The sequence below is a fragment of the Aulostomus chinensis genome, chromosome 21 (assembly GCF_037954235.1).
Source record: "Aulostomus chinensis isolate RoL2024-O1b breed Wild chromosome 21, RoL_Achi_v1.0, whole genome shotgun sequence".
Classification (NCBI taxonomy): Eukaryota; Metazoa; Chordata; class Actinopteri; order Syngnathiformes; family Aulostomidae; genus Aulostomus; species Aulostomus chinensis.
In genome coordinates, this window is record NC_141340.1 from 4,606,652 (window position 1) to 4,622,363 (window position 15,712).

The 15,712-nt window shown below is 44.1% G+C and overlaps 1 protein-coding gene across 1 annotated transcript in view; it reads left to right on the forward strand.

The window, feature by feature from the left end:
• apbb1ip (amyloid beta (A4) precursor protein-binding, family B, member 1 interacting protein) overlaps nucleotides 1–15,712 on the forward strand; it is a 25,692-nt gene continuing 9,980 nt past the window's right edge. Inside the window, exons 1-6 of the mRNA XM_086191705.1 lie at nucleotides 1–205; nucleotides 5,134–5,193; nucleotides 6,435–6,522; nucleotides 8,158–8,453; nucleotides 9,910–9,987; nucleotides 11,489–11,648. Coding sequence (XP_086047831.1) covers nucleotides 5,134–5,193; nucleotides 6,435–6,522; nucleotides 8,158–8,453; nucleotides 9,910–9,987; nucleotides 11,489–11,648 — 682 coding nt within the window. The 5' untranslated portion in view covers nucleotides 1–205. The remainder of the gene's footprint in view (nucleotides 206–5,133; nucleotides 5,194–6,434; nucleotides 6,523–8,157; nucleotides 8,454–9,909; nucleotides 9,988–11,488; nucleotides 11,649–15,712) is intronic.

Consider the following 15,712-nt stretch of genomic DNA (forward strand, 5'->3'; position numbering starts at 1 on the left):
GACCTGAGCTTCCGCATTGAGCAGGAAGAAGTCAGTCAGGGAACCAGATGCAACACTTATCAACACACCTGAATCGGCCTGATAAAAACTGCATTTTTAGTGTTGAACTTCTATTAGAGAGTCATATTTTTAACTGGAATTGAGCCCATGAAGCTGTTTTTTTGAGAATAACTGGTGAAAAAGGGGATAATATACATTTGCCAAGGTGAGTTTTGTCTGTGTCAAGTTGGAAGTTAACGGTAAACACCTCTGGCGGCTGTCCTCTCGCCTCCATCGGAGCGCGATCGCTGCGTGCGCTGCTGTTCATTCATCTTCCGTGATTGACAACTGTAAAAGATGTCAGATTAACTAGAAAATCCAGACAAAGCCGACACAAACTAGTCATTGTCCTGCTTTAATTAGGTTACACTGATAAGGTAGTCAGGAGGTGTATTTTAATACGGTGAGGGTGATGTATGTGTGCTCCTGCCTGCGCTCCAACTGGGTGGACCCCGCTCTAGTTTCTCTATGACTCAATAACCACATGAAACCGATAGGCTTGGTCTCTTATTAGAAATGGTGCACGGCAGTGACAAGAATATGTTGTGCATTTAGCTTTTGGGATAAGGTTTAATTGCAGAAACGGTTTAAAGAAATGTTTCTTTGACAGGTCGGGTTTTCTTTTTTTTTCTTTTTTTAGAGCTGTCAAGGCAGGAAATGCAGACTTTTTTTTTTTTCAAAATAAGCTGATTATCGTTGTTCAAACCTTCCATTCGGCGAGCAGGGTCTTGTTTTTATGCCCTTCTTTGTCTTGTTTCTGCCCTTAATTTGCCTTCATTACAGTCCAGTACATCCAGGCCTGTAAACAAGTGTGACTGGGATATTTGATCCGAGACAGAGGGAGAGGGAGAGGGAGAGAGTTTCTGTACATTATAATAAAAACACTGTGCTTCCATACAGCCACTTGTTGTCAGGCTTGTTGTCTGGTTTCCATTTTCATGCCTTAACTTTGCGGATTAAGAAAAAAAAAGAAGAAGGCTGAAACACATATTCAAGAACATATTGGTGGGTAATTTTTTCTGTCTGAAGGAATGCAGAAGTGGCCTGGAGGCTTTTGGAAGCCAGAAGTGCAGTGGTTTATTTTCAAAATGTATTGTGATGGTTTGGAAAGATGCCTGATTCTATGCCCTCACTTCTCCATTATTTATAAATGCTGACAAATGACACATTTTCCTAGTTGATTCAGGAGGAAACATATAATTGGCCGAGGAGGAAGTGACACATTTTTAAGAGTTAAGCGTGAATATGGCCAACCATAAGGTCGTGTGCAGTTGGTCATCAGTTTGGTTTCTCAACTGAGATCACCTCAGAGCACTTTACGCCTCACTAATGCTTCTTCTCAAGTGTTAGTACAACAAGGGTTCTCCAGAACTGCTGAGAAAGATTGTCAATACTACTCTACATTGACCGTAGGCGTGGCTGTGAGTGTGAACGGTTGTCTGTCTCTATGTGTTGGCCCTGTGATGGACTGGCGACCTGTCGAGGCTGAACACTGCCTCTCCTCCTGAAGGCTGCTGGGATAGGCTCCACCCCCCCAAAGACCCTCAACAGGAAAAGTGGTAGAAAACGGATGGATCTTCAGTGTTATCATGTCACATCTGCATCATCACGGACATGTCGAAAGCCATTATTACCCTTAAAGAAGCACTTCGTAACTCTCCAAATAAGCCGGGGCCCAGTTTTGCAGCTAGAAGTGTCCAAAAATAAACACAGTAGTAAATTAGCATCGATGAACATCGGGTTCCCTCGTCTAGAAGCAAATGCAGTTTGATTAAAAGCCTGCAATAAGGTCTGCGGTTAACACCAGCTTAAGACGTTGAACAACGAGCAACCATGAGCGCGGAGTATGAGGTGCTAGCTAGTGATGCGCACTTTGAGAAAATTGCCACTTTATATCCGCTCGCAGCTGTTGTAATATTATTTGAAGATCACTATTTGAGGAGGAAGCAGTAACAAATTCATCTTTTATGGTAGAATGGTGGTGGGCAAACAGATTTTTCACGTGTACCCATCAACTTGATATTTTATAAATAGATTCTACTTTTAGGATGGCAAAACTCACAGAAACAGTTGTTTCTTGCTAATGGAATATTGGAATATTTAAAAGTCGTGGCCCCGTCCTTAGCGCTAGCATGGTTTTAAACTTACGAATAGCACCTTTAATGTCACACTTTGATATGATTGCAGTGACAGCAGTTTGTTGTTAGCACCATATGGTTCCACTGTTCAGTTTTCTGTTCATGTTCTGCTTCATGATGATGAATTCATTATTGTATCCTCGGTTACACTTCTGCCCTTTTTTAAGTATCTTCAGTTACCGTTATGAGTGACGGCATGTAAATGCGTTTTCAGCACGTTTCGTCTCACATTTCGGTGAGCATGGTTCCACTGTTACCTGAGAGAACTGACTTCATAATCGTATACGGTTATTTCATGATAATTTACTAAATTTATTTCATAGTTCCTTTTGTTGTTGATTAAAAGAATTTACGCCCCAACTGTGGCCCAGGGAGAGGTGGAGAGCGCTGCACCCAGTAGGAAAACAGGGTGACGTAACTCTCTTCGTGCACATATCTGAAGGTTCGTGCCTCGACTCTCAAACTGACTCACAAAAAAACAACTTTTGCCTCCATCGGCAGATACCAAACACTGTACTCAAGCTCTCTGGTGTTTCATCATATGAATTGGGAGCACTCCATTTAATGCACTGCAGCTGCCAGCAGCAACCTGCCTGATACCCCGTTTCCTCTCTGTGACCTGAAACACACACTGAAAGTGGCTTCCGTCGCTGGCGGGGTTCTGTGCCCCGTGTGGTTGTGTTGACTGAGTAAAGAGCTGACGCGGACCAAAAATCGCACGCCGGTTATTGCTGTGACTGTTGTGGGGCGGTCGTCATAACAACAAAAATTCTGACACAGTGGGAGTGAACACATGAGAGGAAAATGGGACTGTAGGAATGAAAATAATTGATGATTTTAGAAATTGTGGCGAGTTCAAGTCGAAACTGTCTGCAGTCACGCTACGTTTGAGAAGCGATCGAGGTTAACTGAGAAGGTGCGACTACACCTGACATGTGACCTTTGCAGGTTTGTGTCATTTCCTGTGATTTCAACATTGATGATGGCAGGAAGTTTTCAATTTACCACTTCCCTCTAAGTCTAACTAGGGCGGGGTTGACACCCCACTTTATACAACAGTGTCAGTACAGTGAACGTGGTATCATCCCCCCAAAGAGAATGTCTACCTTCAACCTTACTGAGTTGGTGTAAAGATTGAGACTCGCAGCATCTCAGTCGTACGTGCAGGCCATCTGTGGGATGTTGGAACAATATTGGTCCATTCTAAATGAGAAACATGGTGTCACAGAGCTGTTCAGGCCTGGAACGCCATCAATCAGACTTGTCTCCTCCACAGACAGATCGTTTGCCTCGGGAGGCGAACTTCCTGATAAACCATTTTGCCTCCTTGTAGTCAGATCTTGAGAGTTCACCGTACATCCACAGAAAAGAGACTGGATAAAACAAGTGGACACGAGCTGCAGATCTGGAAAGTGAAGTGGAAGAAGAAGAAACCTGCATTCTTTACACAGCTAGCAGGAGGCAACATGCTCTCGTGACTTTTGGTCAAACGCCTGTTTGGTAAATATGTCCCAGTTTTTGTTCTACAGCATAAAATAAGACAGTAAATGCAGTGCTTCAAAAATCCTGGAAGCAGTTTTGATTTGTCTGAACAAAAACTGTAAATGGAAACTTTTGCTTAGCTTGAGGTTTTTTCCTGCGCTGCTCCAAAGTCCATTGTAACAATCCCATCGGCTTTTGGTCGAGGTAAATTGTGGCTATGCTAACTTTCAGGTTAGCCAAACCAAAACAATAAAGAAGAAGCTAAACACTTGACTCTTCCTCTAAATCCCTGCTGGCGCTTGAGTGAATTTCAAGGAACCTCCAAAGTCACTATGGAATTCATGCTGTTGGGACCACGAACGTCTCATCCAACAAGAGTTGAGGGTTATCAATCGTGACCAAAGCGGTGACCCAACTTCCAGACTGACAAGTTTGCCAGTACAACACAAAACCCAGACTCACCACTGGCTTGTCTGTCACTACAAGTGGGAGCAGTTTGGTGGTGATGAAGGTCCTCTTGTGACGCGGTTACATCAGCACATGCTTCCTGTTCGAAATCGTTACACGTCACAAGAACATTAGAAGAACTAACTGCTCCGTCAAACTGAACCTCAAATCAAACATGCGTGCGACCGATGAATGTCAGCTAGTTTCTACTGTCTGGGTCCAGAGTGCAGCAGTGCAGTGGAGACTCAAGCAGAAGCGCTCCAGCATTCATACTCAGGCTTTCAGTGATTCGTTTTGGGATCCCTGCATCCTGGAGAAGTGTAGTTTCAGTATTTTAGCGTGCAGTAAACACGGAACCTGTGACCCTGAATGTGCACCGGCCTCGGCTGTGTCGCATTCCCCACGCCGCTCACGTCCGTCCTCCACACAGCTGCCAATTCCGCTGGCAGCGTTTCAGCTTTGTTAACTCGGTTTAGGGGTTTTGTAGCACGTTCCTGTTCATATTGTGTCCTTCTCTGTCTGTCTTTTTAAATTTTTTGCAGGCGGAAGGTTGGACATGGTGTTTTATTTTGAAAAGCGATCGTCCTGTTGTGTGACGGCTGCAGCTCTGTTACATTTCCAGTCAGTTTGTTCTAAATCAAACAGAAAATTTCCAAACAGAAGTAGTTTTACTTTGCCGAGTTCAGCCTGGCGCAGCGAGTCCTGACACGTCTGCTGAGGAAAGAGTGGCCGGAGGTTCTTTACATGGTCTGTGGCGTGGAGACGTTCTGCAGGTTTAGTGTAGCCGCAGGTTGTGCTGTTTGTTCCAGCTGCACACGTCTGCGTCTCTCTGGCTGCGTCCCAATCCTCCAACATTTCAACTTTGCCTGCGCAAGTGGCTTTATCTCCGCATTCCACACGTTCCCTCTCCATCGTTCGTCATGGCAACCCCACACATCCAATGAGAATTCCTCGCCACGCTCAACGCAAGTCACTCAGTTTGATCACATGGTGGCTTCTCTGACTCTGCTGTTATTTTCCCGTCTAGATGGACGACATTGACGCCATGTTCAGCGATCTGCTGGGGGAGATGGACCTCCTGACTCAGGTGAGCTTGGGCTGTTGTCATGACAACAACTAACCACGGGTGAATGAAAGTGTATGGATGGTCACATAGTTCCACTCTAGGACTTTACCCCGCATGTTTAGAAGAATTTATTTTTAATTACATTACATCATCTGTGTTTTTGAAGTAATTACTGATAATTATAGGAACAGCGTCACCCCTGTTGACTTTGCTCTTTTAATTCTCGTTTTTGACTTTATTTTGACATGCATTTTCCTTCAAATCAAGACTTATTTTTCGGAGGCTGGTTTTCTTTCCTCTGTTTCTGTCTCCTCTTATTACTTCAAACCGGTGTGAATCAAAGTATAATTATTCAACTGAAATCACACACTTTTTTTTTTTGGGTGTGTGTTTTCCTGTTAATTATTTCTTTTGTATCCTCCCAACTGTCACGTCAAAGTCGCTCAATATAAACGTCACTTTCAATGTCAAAGTTCCAAGGACGTTGTACTCTGGGACAAAGAAACTGTACATTTGTTGATGCACGTTCCCGTCCAACTCTGGGTTTTTTATCGTTCATGTGCTAAAGAGGACGTTTGTGAAAATGTACACGTTGTTTCAAAAGTTGGTGTTTTTTTTGTGATGTCAGTGGTTGATCCTCTATCATTTATCCCCCCCCCCCCCCCATGAGGATGATCAACATGCTTCATGAAACACACAGACACCCCCAGACCTTCAGCGTATCGCCTGGGATTGATTATCTCACCTAATATGTGAAAATAAATAACAGTTTTTCTACTTTACTTTGAGGGACAACTTGACAAACTCACTTACACCCGCCATCGATCACCGGGACGCTCGAGACTGGCAAGCACAACACACACAGTGGGAGAAGCCTCTTTGCGGTCATCCACAACCATAAATATCAGTCTAGCGGAGGGGAGGTCAAATGGCAAACTGACGAGGCAGCCAGAAATGATTCTCTCCTGTCAGGGAAAAAGTCCTGCTGATCACTTTGATCTTGCTTTCAGGCCAGCGGCCATTTTAGATCACTTCCATTTCCACCAGGGGGGCTAAATATTCCACATCCGAGGCCTGCTAGGTGGAATACCTGAGAACAGATGGAACACTAGATGTTCTACTCCCTTGCATAATGTTTCAGAACGTTTAATTGATAACTGAAGCTTGAGAGGTGTGTGTGTGTGTGTGTGTGTGTGTGTGATTTAACAAATATTGCATTCATGCTATTATAAACACACCACCTTGGTAATTGTGCCCCGCAGAGCCTGGGACAGGAAACAGTACCTCCCGCGTCTCCCCCCAGCACCAAGGAGGAAGTCAACTTCTCCATCGGCTTCACTGACCTGAACGGTGATGTAACCTCTCTCCTGTCACGTGTGCGTAGAAGCGCTGCACTGAGCCTTTGCACAATGACTGTTACTATGACGCTGCAGTTGTGCAAGGGCAGGATACGCTGCATTTTGCGTCACTTATCTCGAAACGCAGGCTTTTGTCTTCTTCATCGTCGAGTTAAAACAATGTCTCATCTGTGTCTCTCAACTAAGCGACGATCACAAATATCTGTTAGCTGTTTTCTAAAGTAACACCCATTATTGAGGGTTAGAAGTTTACTTTAATAATGCAGAAACAAGCGTTTTGTGTGCACACATCTGGTACAAGTTTAGAGAAAAGCTTTTTCTGCTGCCAGGTTGTGAAATATTCCTTTGGCTGCAACCGAATTGTGTTTATTAATGGCACTTCTGAAGCTTTCAGTTGTATTTACACTCAGTTTATGAGATGGACTCGGATAAAAGTAATGTAGTATAATACGACAGCCCGGTAATAAATCCTCACTGGATGTGGAACCTAATGTTTGGTTTTTATTGGTCATTTCTGAGACTTTAATTTGTGGTGATGAACTTTCCTGGGGTACTGAGGGGCATTCCAAATAGTTTCACAGCCCTCGATTCACAAAAATGGAACGAGCCTCTAGGTTCCTGATGAAGGAAGCGATCATTGCAGGCTTGTTGTGTTTTACTAACCGGCCTCACTGCAGTTTGTGCAACAGACCCCAGTTTTAATTCACTGACTTTATTTCATGACTTTCAGACGCATAAACTTCTATTGGAAATATTTTTATTTCTATTGGTTTGGATTCAGGAATCAGAAAATTGATTCAAGAATTCTGAAATGTCTAATTTTTTTAGTTTGTCGATTATAATTTTAGTTTGTCAGTCGTATTGATGTATTTATTCTGCTTTTGCCTATCAAGTAGCTTGTTTTTTTTTTAAAGATAAGATCATGACTGAGATTTCGACAAAAACCAACACAAAAGAGAGAGAAGAAAAATGAAAAAGAAAAAAGAAAGATGGTCATGATTAGGAAAACATGGCTGGTTGTACAAACTCGGACATTGTTGAAGCGGATAACTTGATTAATTTCTACTTCTTCTTCTTCTTCGGCCTGATTATACTTTATTTTTAGCTTCACCTAATTAATTGGCAAGCAATTGTATATAAGTAGTGTGTTAGGATATTGTTAAGCCCGTTGAGCCAAGCTGGAACCATAAAACTGTTGCGCAAGAATCAAAGCAATGCATCAGTTTAGTTGTTGATTTAATGAAAAGACAAACAAAGATACTTCTATTTCCTGCACATTTCTTCTCACGTGCATTCAGACCAGATCAGAGGCCGCAGCTGAGACACAGGTTCTCTCATTAATTGAAGCAAGAGGACTGCATTTTAGCTGCAGCGGTTGGGCTTGAAAACCGTACCAGAGTCAGCTTTTGGAGAAGGGAATCAGACCCAAAGACACTGTCTGCTTTATCCAGAAAGAGAGAGACCGATAACTGCCGATATACCCACACTGGCACAGCCGTCGCAGGGCCTGATTTGGTCTGAAAGCACCCTAACGCCTCAGAGAGCCAAAATAAAGTTGTTTTTTGTCTAAAATATGCATCGTTAACCTGAGATTATTCGTGACAAATACATTTGTTCGTACCACCAGAGTCCCTCAATGAACTGGAGGACAAGGACTTGGATGCACTCATGTCTGATTTGATGGCAGACCTCAATGCCACCGAGAAAAACCTGGCAGCACAAATGGAGGATCTGAAGGTCCCGTCACCGACCCAGCCTGGCTTACCGCCACTCCCACCCAAGGGTTCGAGCACCCAACAGGCGGCCTCCGTCATATCACCCACATCACCTGCCAGCAGTGCCGGAAGCATTTATAGCATCCCGTCCTCCTCTGCCACCTCACCTTTACCACCCCCACCTCCTCAGTGTGCAAAACCCACAATGGTGAGTAACCACAACTGTGAGACCTCTGCACAGACATTTGATCTTCTCCACTACCGGGGAACCGAGCCAAAGTATTAGTTGTGAGAGTTTTTAATAAAGGTCTGTTAGTGCAATAGATGGTGGAGGGGATGTGAGGGACTGATGGGAATGCCACACTTCTACGGCCGAAGGGGCAATAATGTCACAGTCTCTCAGTGGCATGCAGGACAAGACACCGCTGCCACGAAAACATCAGCATTTCCAAGCATGTCCATAGCGCCCGTCCTGCCTCTGTGGAACCGGGAGGAGTCTTATTGCTCTAATAACAATTGGACGTTGACATCATGGCGGAATGGACGGAGGCGTCAGTTACATTCACGGAGACTTTTGAGGCAAAGCAGCTGAGAGGCTGTCTGGAACAGATCAAACACATAGAGGCACGAGGCAGGAAAGAAACAGGATCAATACCAAAGGTTAGGGAAGGGGAGGTAAGATGTTGGGGGGGGGGGGGGGGCAGACGGGAGCTTATTGCTTTAGCAGGGCTTGTTACCTCATCCTTCTGAGGTAAAAACACCAGCTGTGCAGTGCCGAGGCGGAGAATGCATCATTGTTAGGCAAAGTTCATCAAAGTGGAGCTGTAGGCGGAATCTTAATGTAAGAATAAACCAGATTTATCATCCAATATCTGAGGGAAATTGCCCCTCATCCATTCTAGCTGAGATCCAGTAGATTGGATGCAAATGTCCTAAATGAATTTCTTGAATGGGGACCTCCCCACCCAGAGGAAGAGATTAAACCGTGTTCCGAACACTCAATTTTTCCAACAAATTCTCTCAGCAAATACTTGTAGGTCATGGGAATTGTGTTCTGTATATCATTAATACTGGTTTCCAGCACTTCTGATGCTCACTGACCGATGTTCCAAAGCCAGTTGTTCAGGAGGACATTTGCACCGACTGTATAAATGTTCTGAAAAGTGCGGGCGGGAGGGTTCGCAGCGACACATTTTGAGCCATACGTAGCATACGTTCCCCGAATACCCCAGCGGGTAAAATGTCAGGTGTGTTCTACAGTTCTAACAGAATATTTAACTTCACTTGTAAGCCGAAACACACATTTACAGACGTGGGACTTTTGCTGTGCTAAGTGTGACCTGCATCAAACGGACGTTAGACCCGTAGCGTCTCATTGGTTTGAGCCGCCCCGTTACCTTGGCGGTTCGGGGAGACACGCTAGCTGAGCATCTCATCTTAGCGTAGCTTAGCATAAAGACAGCTAGCTGTAGCGTCATGGGACTTGCATCACAAACTGGTGTGTGCTTGATGCACGTTTCTTTTGGCCCTTATTGAATAAACTTTATACCAGTAGCTGCTGTTAAATATATACACATTTATATGTGAGGTCTTAATGAGGCGGATGGATGCAGACTTTTCCTCATGAACTTGTCTCTAAACATTTTATCGTTTGTGGTATTCAGGAGGAAATTGAGGCACAGATGAAGGCGGACAAAATCAAGCTCGCCCTTGAAAAACTCAAGGAAGCCAAAGTGAAAAAGGTAAGCAAACACTGAAGCGATTCAACAGATCTTCTAGTAACAATAAATTCTGAAGACATTGTAAAAACCAACTCGTCGGACATCAGCATACAGAAAAAAAACCTAGCAGGGTTTTTTTTTTTCCCTCTCCCTTTTCTTTTGGAAGCGCCATCTATCACAGTAATGGGTAGCTGCCGTCATCCGGCAATCGTCTGGCACGACAGCAGAAACTCATTGGGTGATATGTGGATATGTTCTTTTCTTCAAAGCGGTGCACAGGAGGACAGGCATGTGGTCGTGTATGCAAAGCTGCGCACCAGAAACGGCAGTTTTAGACAAATAAAACTGGTATTATCATAGTCGGTGTGGCCGTTCTATCTGATCTTCAGCTCCGTTCGCAGCCAAGCTCAAGACAGATAAGCTGGTGTATAAAATCTAAAGGAAACTAGAACATGTGTGCATGAACGTGGAGGATACACATGTCAACTGGCCACTTTCACAGGAACATCTGTCTCTGGGTTGTGAGGCTGAGAAGGCCAAGGTGTCCTCCCGGCGGTTTGACAGAACTGTCTGCGGTCGCAGCCCCTAGAGTTTCAGATAAAGCCACAGGATCTAGTTCCTGTTCTCAGTGCCTGCGTGTATCGAAGACACCCCGACTCACATGAGGAATAAACCAAGGCAAAATAATTCAATTTCTTGTGACATTTCATTAAAGCAGTCGCCAAATCCATATTGTGTTTTAGGTAAGGTCAAGATCGAGTAACACGCGACCTAAATCTTACCGCGATAACATCTCTGGAACCCACATTTTCAGGACGCAATCAAAGCAACTGGCTGACCTTGATTCTGTAAAACTCCTCATCCTCCCCAAGCTGGATTTGTCTCCAGATGAGACGAAGTATGAAGCCATGTGAGCCAGCGAGGAAAGCACTGCTCCGCTGCAGAGCAAAACTGATTTCAGTGAAGAAGCAGCAGAGAGTTCAAAACTAGATTAAAGGGAGTGGGGAAAAAAAAGAAAGAAAACTAGGGAGAAAGCCAAATGTATTCCAGTAAGAGACGCAAGTGCCGATGCTCCAAAGCTCCAGTCGAGTTAGGAAACCGAAAAACTTAGCCAGTGATGAAAATAAACAAGGTGTTTGTGCTTGAAGGCTGGATTTTATGCCTCACTCAAGAGACAGCAGTTTTCGTTGATGGGAACGTTTAAGTAACCTCATGAGAACTTGAGATGAAATTGTTTGACATCCTGTTAAATACTGTGAAATGTCCCTTGGCAAAAGTTAGCACATTAAAACCTGCAAATGCAAACTTTTACCACAGCTTCTTGTCCGTTTCCAATTTCAGCTATGCTAAGCTAAGCTGGCAGGTTGCGACATCGCAGGTTTTCACTCCTGAACTGGCGTCGTTGTTCATGGAGACAGGCTCAGCTCATTTTTTGATGTCAATGGTTGTTCCACATTTTATTTTCTGTCTTTAACCAGTCGTTTAATCACAGTAAACTCACGCATCCACCTTTTTCTTCCAGTTGGTGGTGAAGGTGCTAATAAATGACGGCAGCTCCAAGACGCTTATGGTGGACGAGAGGCAGAATGTCAGGGAAGTTCTGGATCAGCTGTATGAGAAGACTCACTGCGACTGCGGCGTGGACTGGAGTTTGTGTGAGACCAACCACGACCTACAACTTGGTACGTTCCCGCAGGTCCCGCTTATGACCGATAATCAGCCAGTCGACAGTCACCGTTTCTTTTCACGAGTCGTGATTTCAAGCGGCCGTTGACGGTTTTATGATGGAAGGTCACATATAAGAAGGGATGAGTGACGTCCTGGTCCTGGCTGAGACACCACAAGAGAAGTAGTCCACAAAACCAGGAAACACGACGGCAGGAGATCATCCACAACAGCAGCAGACGAAGACCTGGAGGCTTACGCTAACCAGTATTTGTGTAATTTTTATCTTGGCTAACCTTAACGATTGACCCAAGTAGCGGCGTCTTACCTATGGGGGCCTGTCCTATGTGGACTCAGGGGTCCGTCTGTAAAGAGACTGAGGATGTTCTCCAGGGTTTTGTTGCTTAAGGTGGAGGGAAACAGAATTTGGGAAAAGGCAAGGCAGGGCAAGGCAATTTTATTTGTAGAGCCCGTTTCCACCAACAGTTTGTCTCAAAGGGCTTCTCATGGCATCATAACAACATCCTCTGTCCTTAGACCCTCACATGGACTGAGGAAAAACTCCATAGAAAACCCTTTTAACAGGGAAAAATCTGAGAAACCTCAGGGTGAGCAACAGAGGAGGATCCCTCACCAGGAGGGACAGACGTGCAGGAGATGTTGTTACAGACAAGAAAACAGTTTACAATACAAAATGTGGGAAACATGGAAATGTTAATAACAGCTGAGGAAGGCAGCTTCTGGTAGGGGAGGCAGGGAGAGCAAGCCAGCTTGATGGGGGACTGGATGACTGGATGGGATAAGAAATGGGGGGGTGGAGGGGGCGATGCAGGCGGCGGTTGGAGGAGAGAGAAAAGCACTTCGGTGACCACTCATGTGTCGGTAAACGCGTCCCACCAGCAACGACGTGTCCCTGAAGGTGGCTTGCGGGGACTCGTTGTTTATTCATTCATTTACATGTATTTCCATCGCTCATTAGCCTCAGTACCCTTCACCGCCATGGGCTCATTCTAACATCCAGCACCCTGAATCCAAGCCTCAACCCTGAAACAACCAGTTGAAGCTGCAGGGCCTTCGCCAGTGCAGTGGGGCGCCCGACTTTAGGACCCCACAAAGACAGTTAAACAAGAAGGCACACACGCACTATGCCGGGTGGGATATTTCGGTCCGGTCCAGATGATGGACTGTGCTTTTATTGGCAATCGTACCGCAGCGAGCTCACACAGAAATGTTGATGTGACTCCCATTCATCACTCGCTCCCTCCTCCTCTCTTTGTTAACATCTCTCTATCCCTCTTGCTCACACACACACACACACACACACACACACACACACACACACACACACACACACACTCACAGTATAGACAGGTGGGTTCAATTGGCTGTAACGGACACTGTCAGTCATCCTCGCTGTCATGCGGAAATAGAGGTCTTATGATGGTAATCGCCCATCTGAGTGGTCTGGGCTGGATTTACTGGAGCTGCTGGACGCCTGCGACCACCCGTTTGACCTGCTCCTTATCGGGATTATTATCAGTGAGGACATTTACACTTTAATAAAAACAAGCAAATGCATCATGACTGTGGAGCCACTCCACTCCCCCCTGAAACTGTTTTAATGATGTAGCGGTAAAGTCATTAAACTCTGTCAGCAATAAAATCCTGAGTCAATATTATCTTGCTTGAAAATCCTATTTTAGTAATTGTATATTCAGCTAGTTCAGCATTAGCACATTAAATTCTGCCAGGGGACCAAAACCAACAGTGTGTTAATGTCTGTCTTTCAATACTTTCCAACTTTGCGACTCCGTCTAAAGACTGGTCCTTTGTTTTATTCAAAAGAGGAAGTAGTTGGAGTGAACGGAGGAATAGTACACGTTTGGTGTTTCAGTACCCAACACAGGACTTCCTTAAGATGCAGTACGCAGCTTACGTTCATCTGAACGAACCTGACGCGGTGCAACAGCCTCACCCGTGGTTTAGCAATGTTGAGTGTTACCACGGTGATATTTTAGCTTGCGATGCTCGTAAAGCTAGTTGCTGCTGGTCTTGAATTGCCCCTAACTTCCCAGGTGGTCTGTCACTTTCAACCTCGGTTCATCTTAACACGGCGTTTTAATCTTTCCCTGTTACTTTACCAGCGTAAATGAAAGATTCATCTTTGTAGCTTGTTGCTTGAAAGCCGCTTATCAGCGATGGCATTTGCTAGCGTTAATGCTAACTTTAGTCAACAGAGCAGCCATGTTGCTTCCCCCCGTCATGAACTGATAAAGCAAAATAGTTCAGCTCGATACACAACACCTATCACATAAAGGGGAAATAATGGTTGTCGTCTTTGAATGCGTTCGCAAGTAGAAACTTAAACACCTCCCTTTTATGGTCTTCACAACTGTCTAGGTGGACATTTTCTCTTGTGACATGTGGTTGACGTTTGTTGAGTCCAAGTCAACAAACAAAGACACACGTCCGTGTTGTCGAGGGGAAGAAGAAAAAAAAAGGGTGAATACAGGCAATTGTTTGGATCAGCTCACTGTTGGTTGTGCTGCTTTTATTTAATTTGTTGACAATAAGAAGTTTTGGACACAACAAGCTTTTTTTTTTTCCACTCTTACATAGAGAGGAGAAACTTTTTTTCGTTTGTATTCTAGTAGTTCTTCTTCCCGTTCCTTCAAACCCAAACTTAAGACTTTTATTTTCGAACTGAAAAAGTGAATTACAAAGCACTCCTGACAGCGTCCCTTTTACGCGTTTCTGTTACTCCTTCACAACGTTGGGACGGCGCTGTCGCAGGTCAGAGATCAAACCAACCTCCCAGAACATTCCCAGAAATTTTGCTGTTAAAACATCTGATCGTCCAAAAAAAAGGATCATTATTTGAAATGATAGGAGTTGATTGCTTCACTTCCTCACTTCTGGCAATTTACTTTCCCGCTGAGATATTTGCTTGTTTGTTGTTGTTTGTTGGTTTTTTAAAATTTGTAATTCTTTAATTTTTGAAACACTGAGAGGGTTACAAGAACTTGATGTCGCCTGGAGGTCACAGTTCCAGTTTGTGATCAATTTTCAAAATTCCCTCCCTTTAACATTTCCATTAAAAACAAAAAACAAAACAAAAACAGAACAGCAACAAAAAGAGGGAACCGGGGGGGTTCTATTCTGAAGAGACCTTACTTGTGTGTCCGTAACCATAAGAGGGTGAGATGACCAGCGGACACTTCCAGCTCTTTACTACCGTTTCTTATTAATCAATCCAATTTTCTTGCATGTTGTTTTTGGTGAACAAGGGATCGCCGCTTTGACCATAGGATTGTGAACTTGTTCATTTGTAAATGGATTGAGAACATTAATCTTTCCATCTGACAGATTTCATTAACACACTGTCCATTCTTCTAGAGTGTGTGTGTGTGTGTGTGTGTGTGTGTGTGTGTGTGTGGGGGGGGGGGGTCAGCGTCTGGTGACAGGGTTTTTTTTAATTTTTTTAAAACAAGCTGTCATTAAGATTTGATACAAATATTTCACGTTGTCTTTTAAAGAGTCTGTGTTACCCAGAATGAAGGTGGTGAATTTAAAAGGTATTCTCATGTGAAAAATACTTCCTTGCTTTAAAAAAAATAAATAAATATATAATTAATAATAATTAATTTTTAATTAATTATTTTCTTAATAGATATTCTTGCTGGTATTCTGTCTGCGCTGCTAACTCAAAAAAACAAAACAAAAAGAGGAAACATGCACGTCCACTTGGTCCTCGTTGTTCAGTCCGATCATGTTAAAATTAGCGTGGCCTGTCTGACACCGCGATTGCTACTTATAGCGCCGCTACACTCCAGGAAAAACTCAGACGTCCCGTGTTGGTCACCTGACTCATCCGCATGAGGTGGCTGGCATTTACTGCCATTTATGAGTAACCAAGTAGTGTGACAGCCTGACAACGGACACCGTATTTCTCAGTTGAGCTCGCACATAAAGCCGGTAAAACTGGAGTGTACTACGATTTAACTAAACTATAGTGAAGTGAAGTAGCAGTATAACACTTAGGCCGCCCCTTTAATCTATATCAAAAAGTCAAGTCCCACTA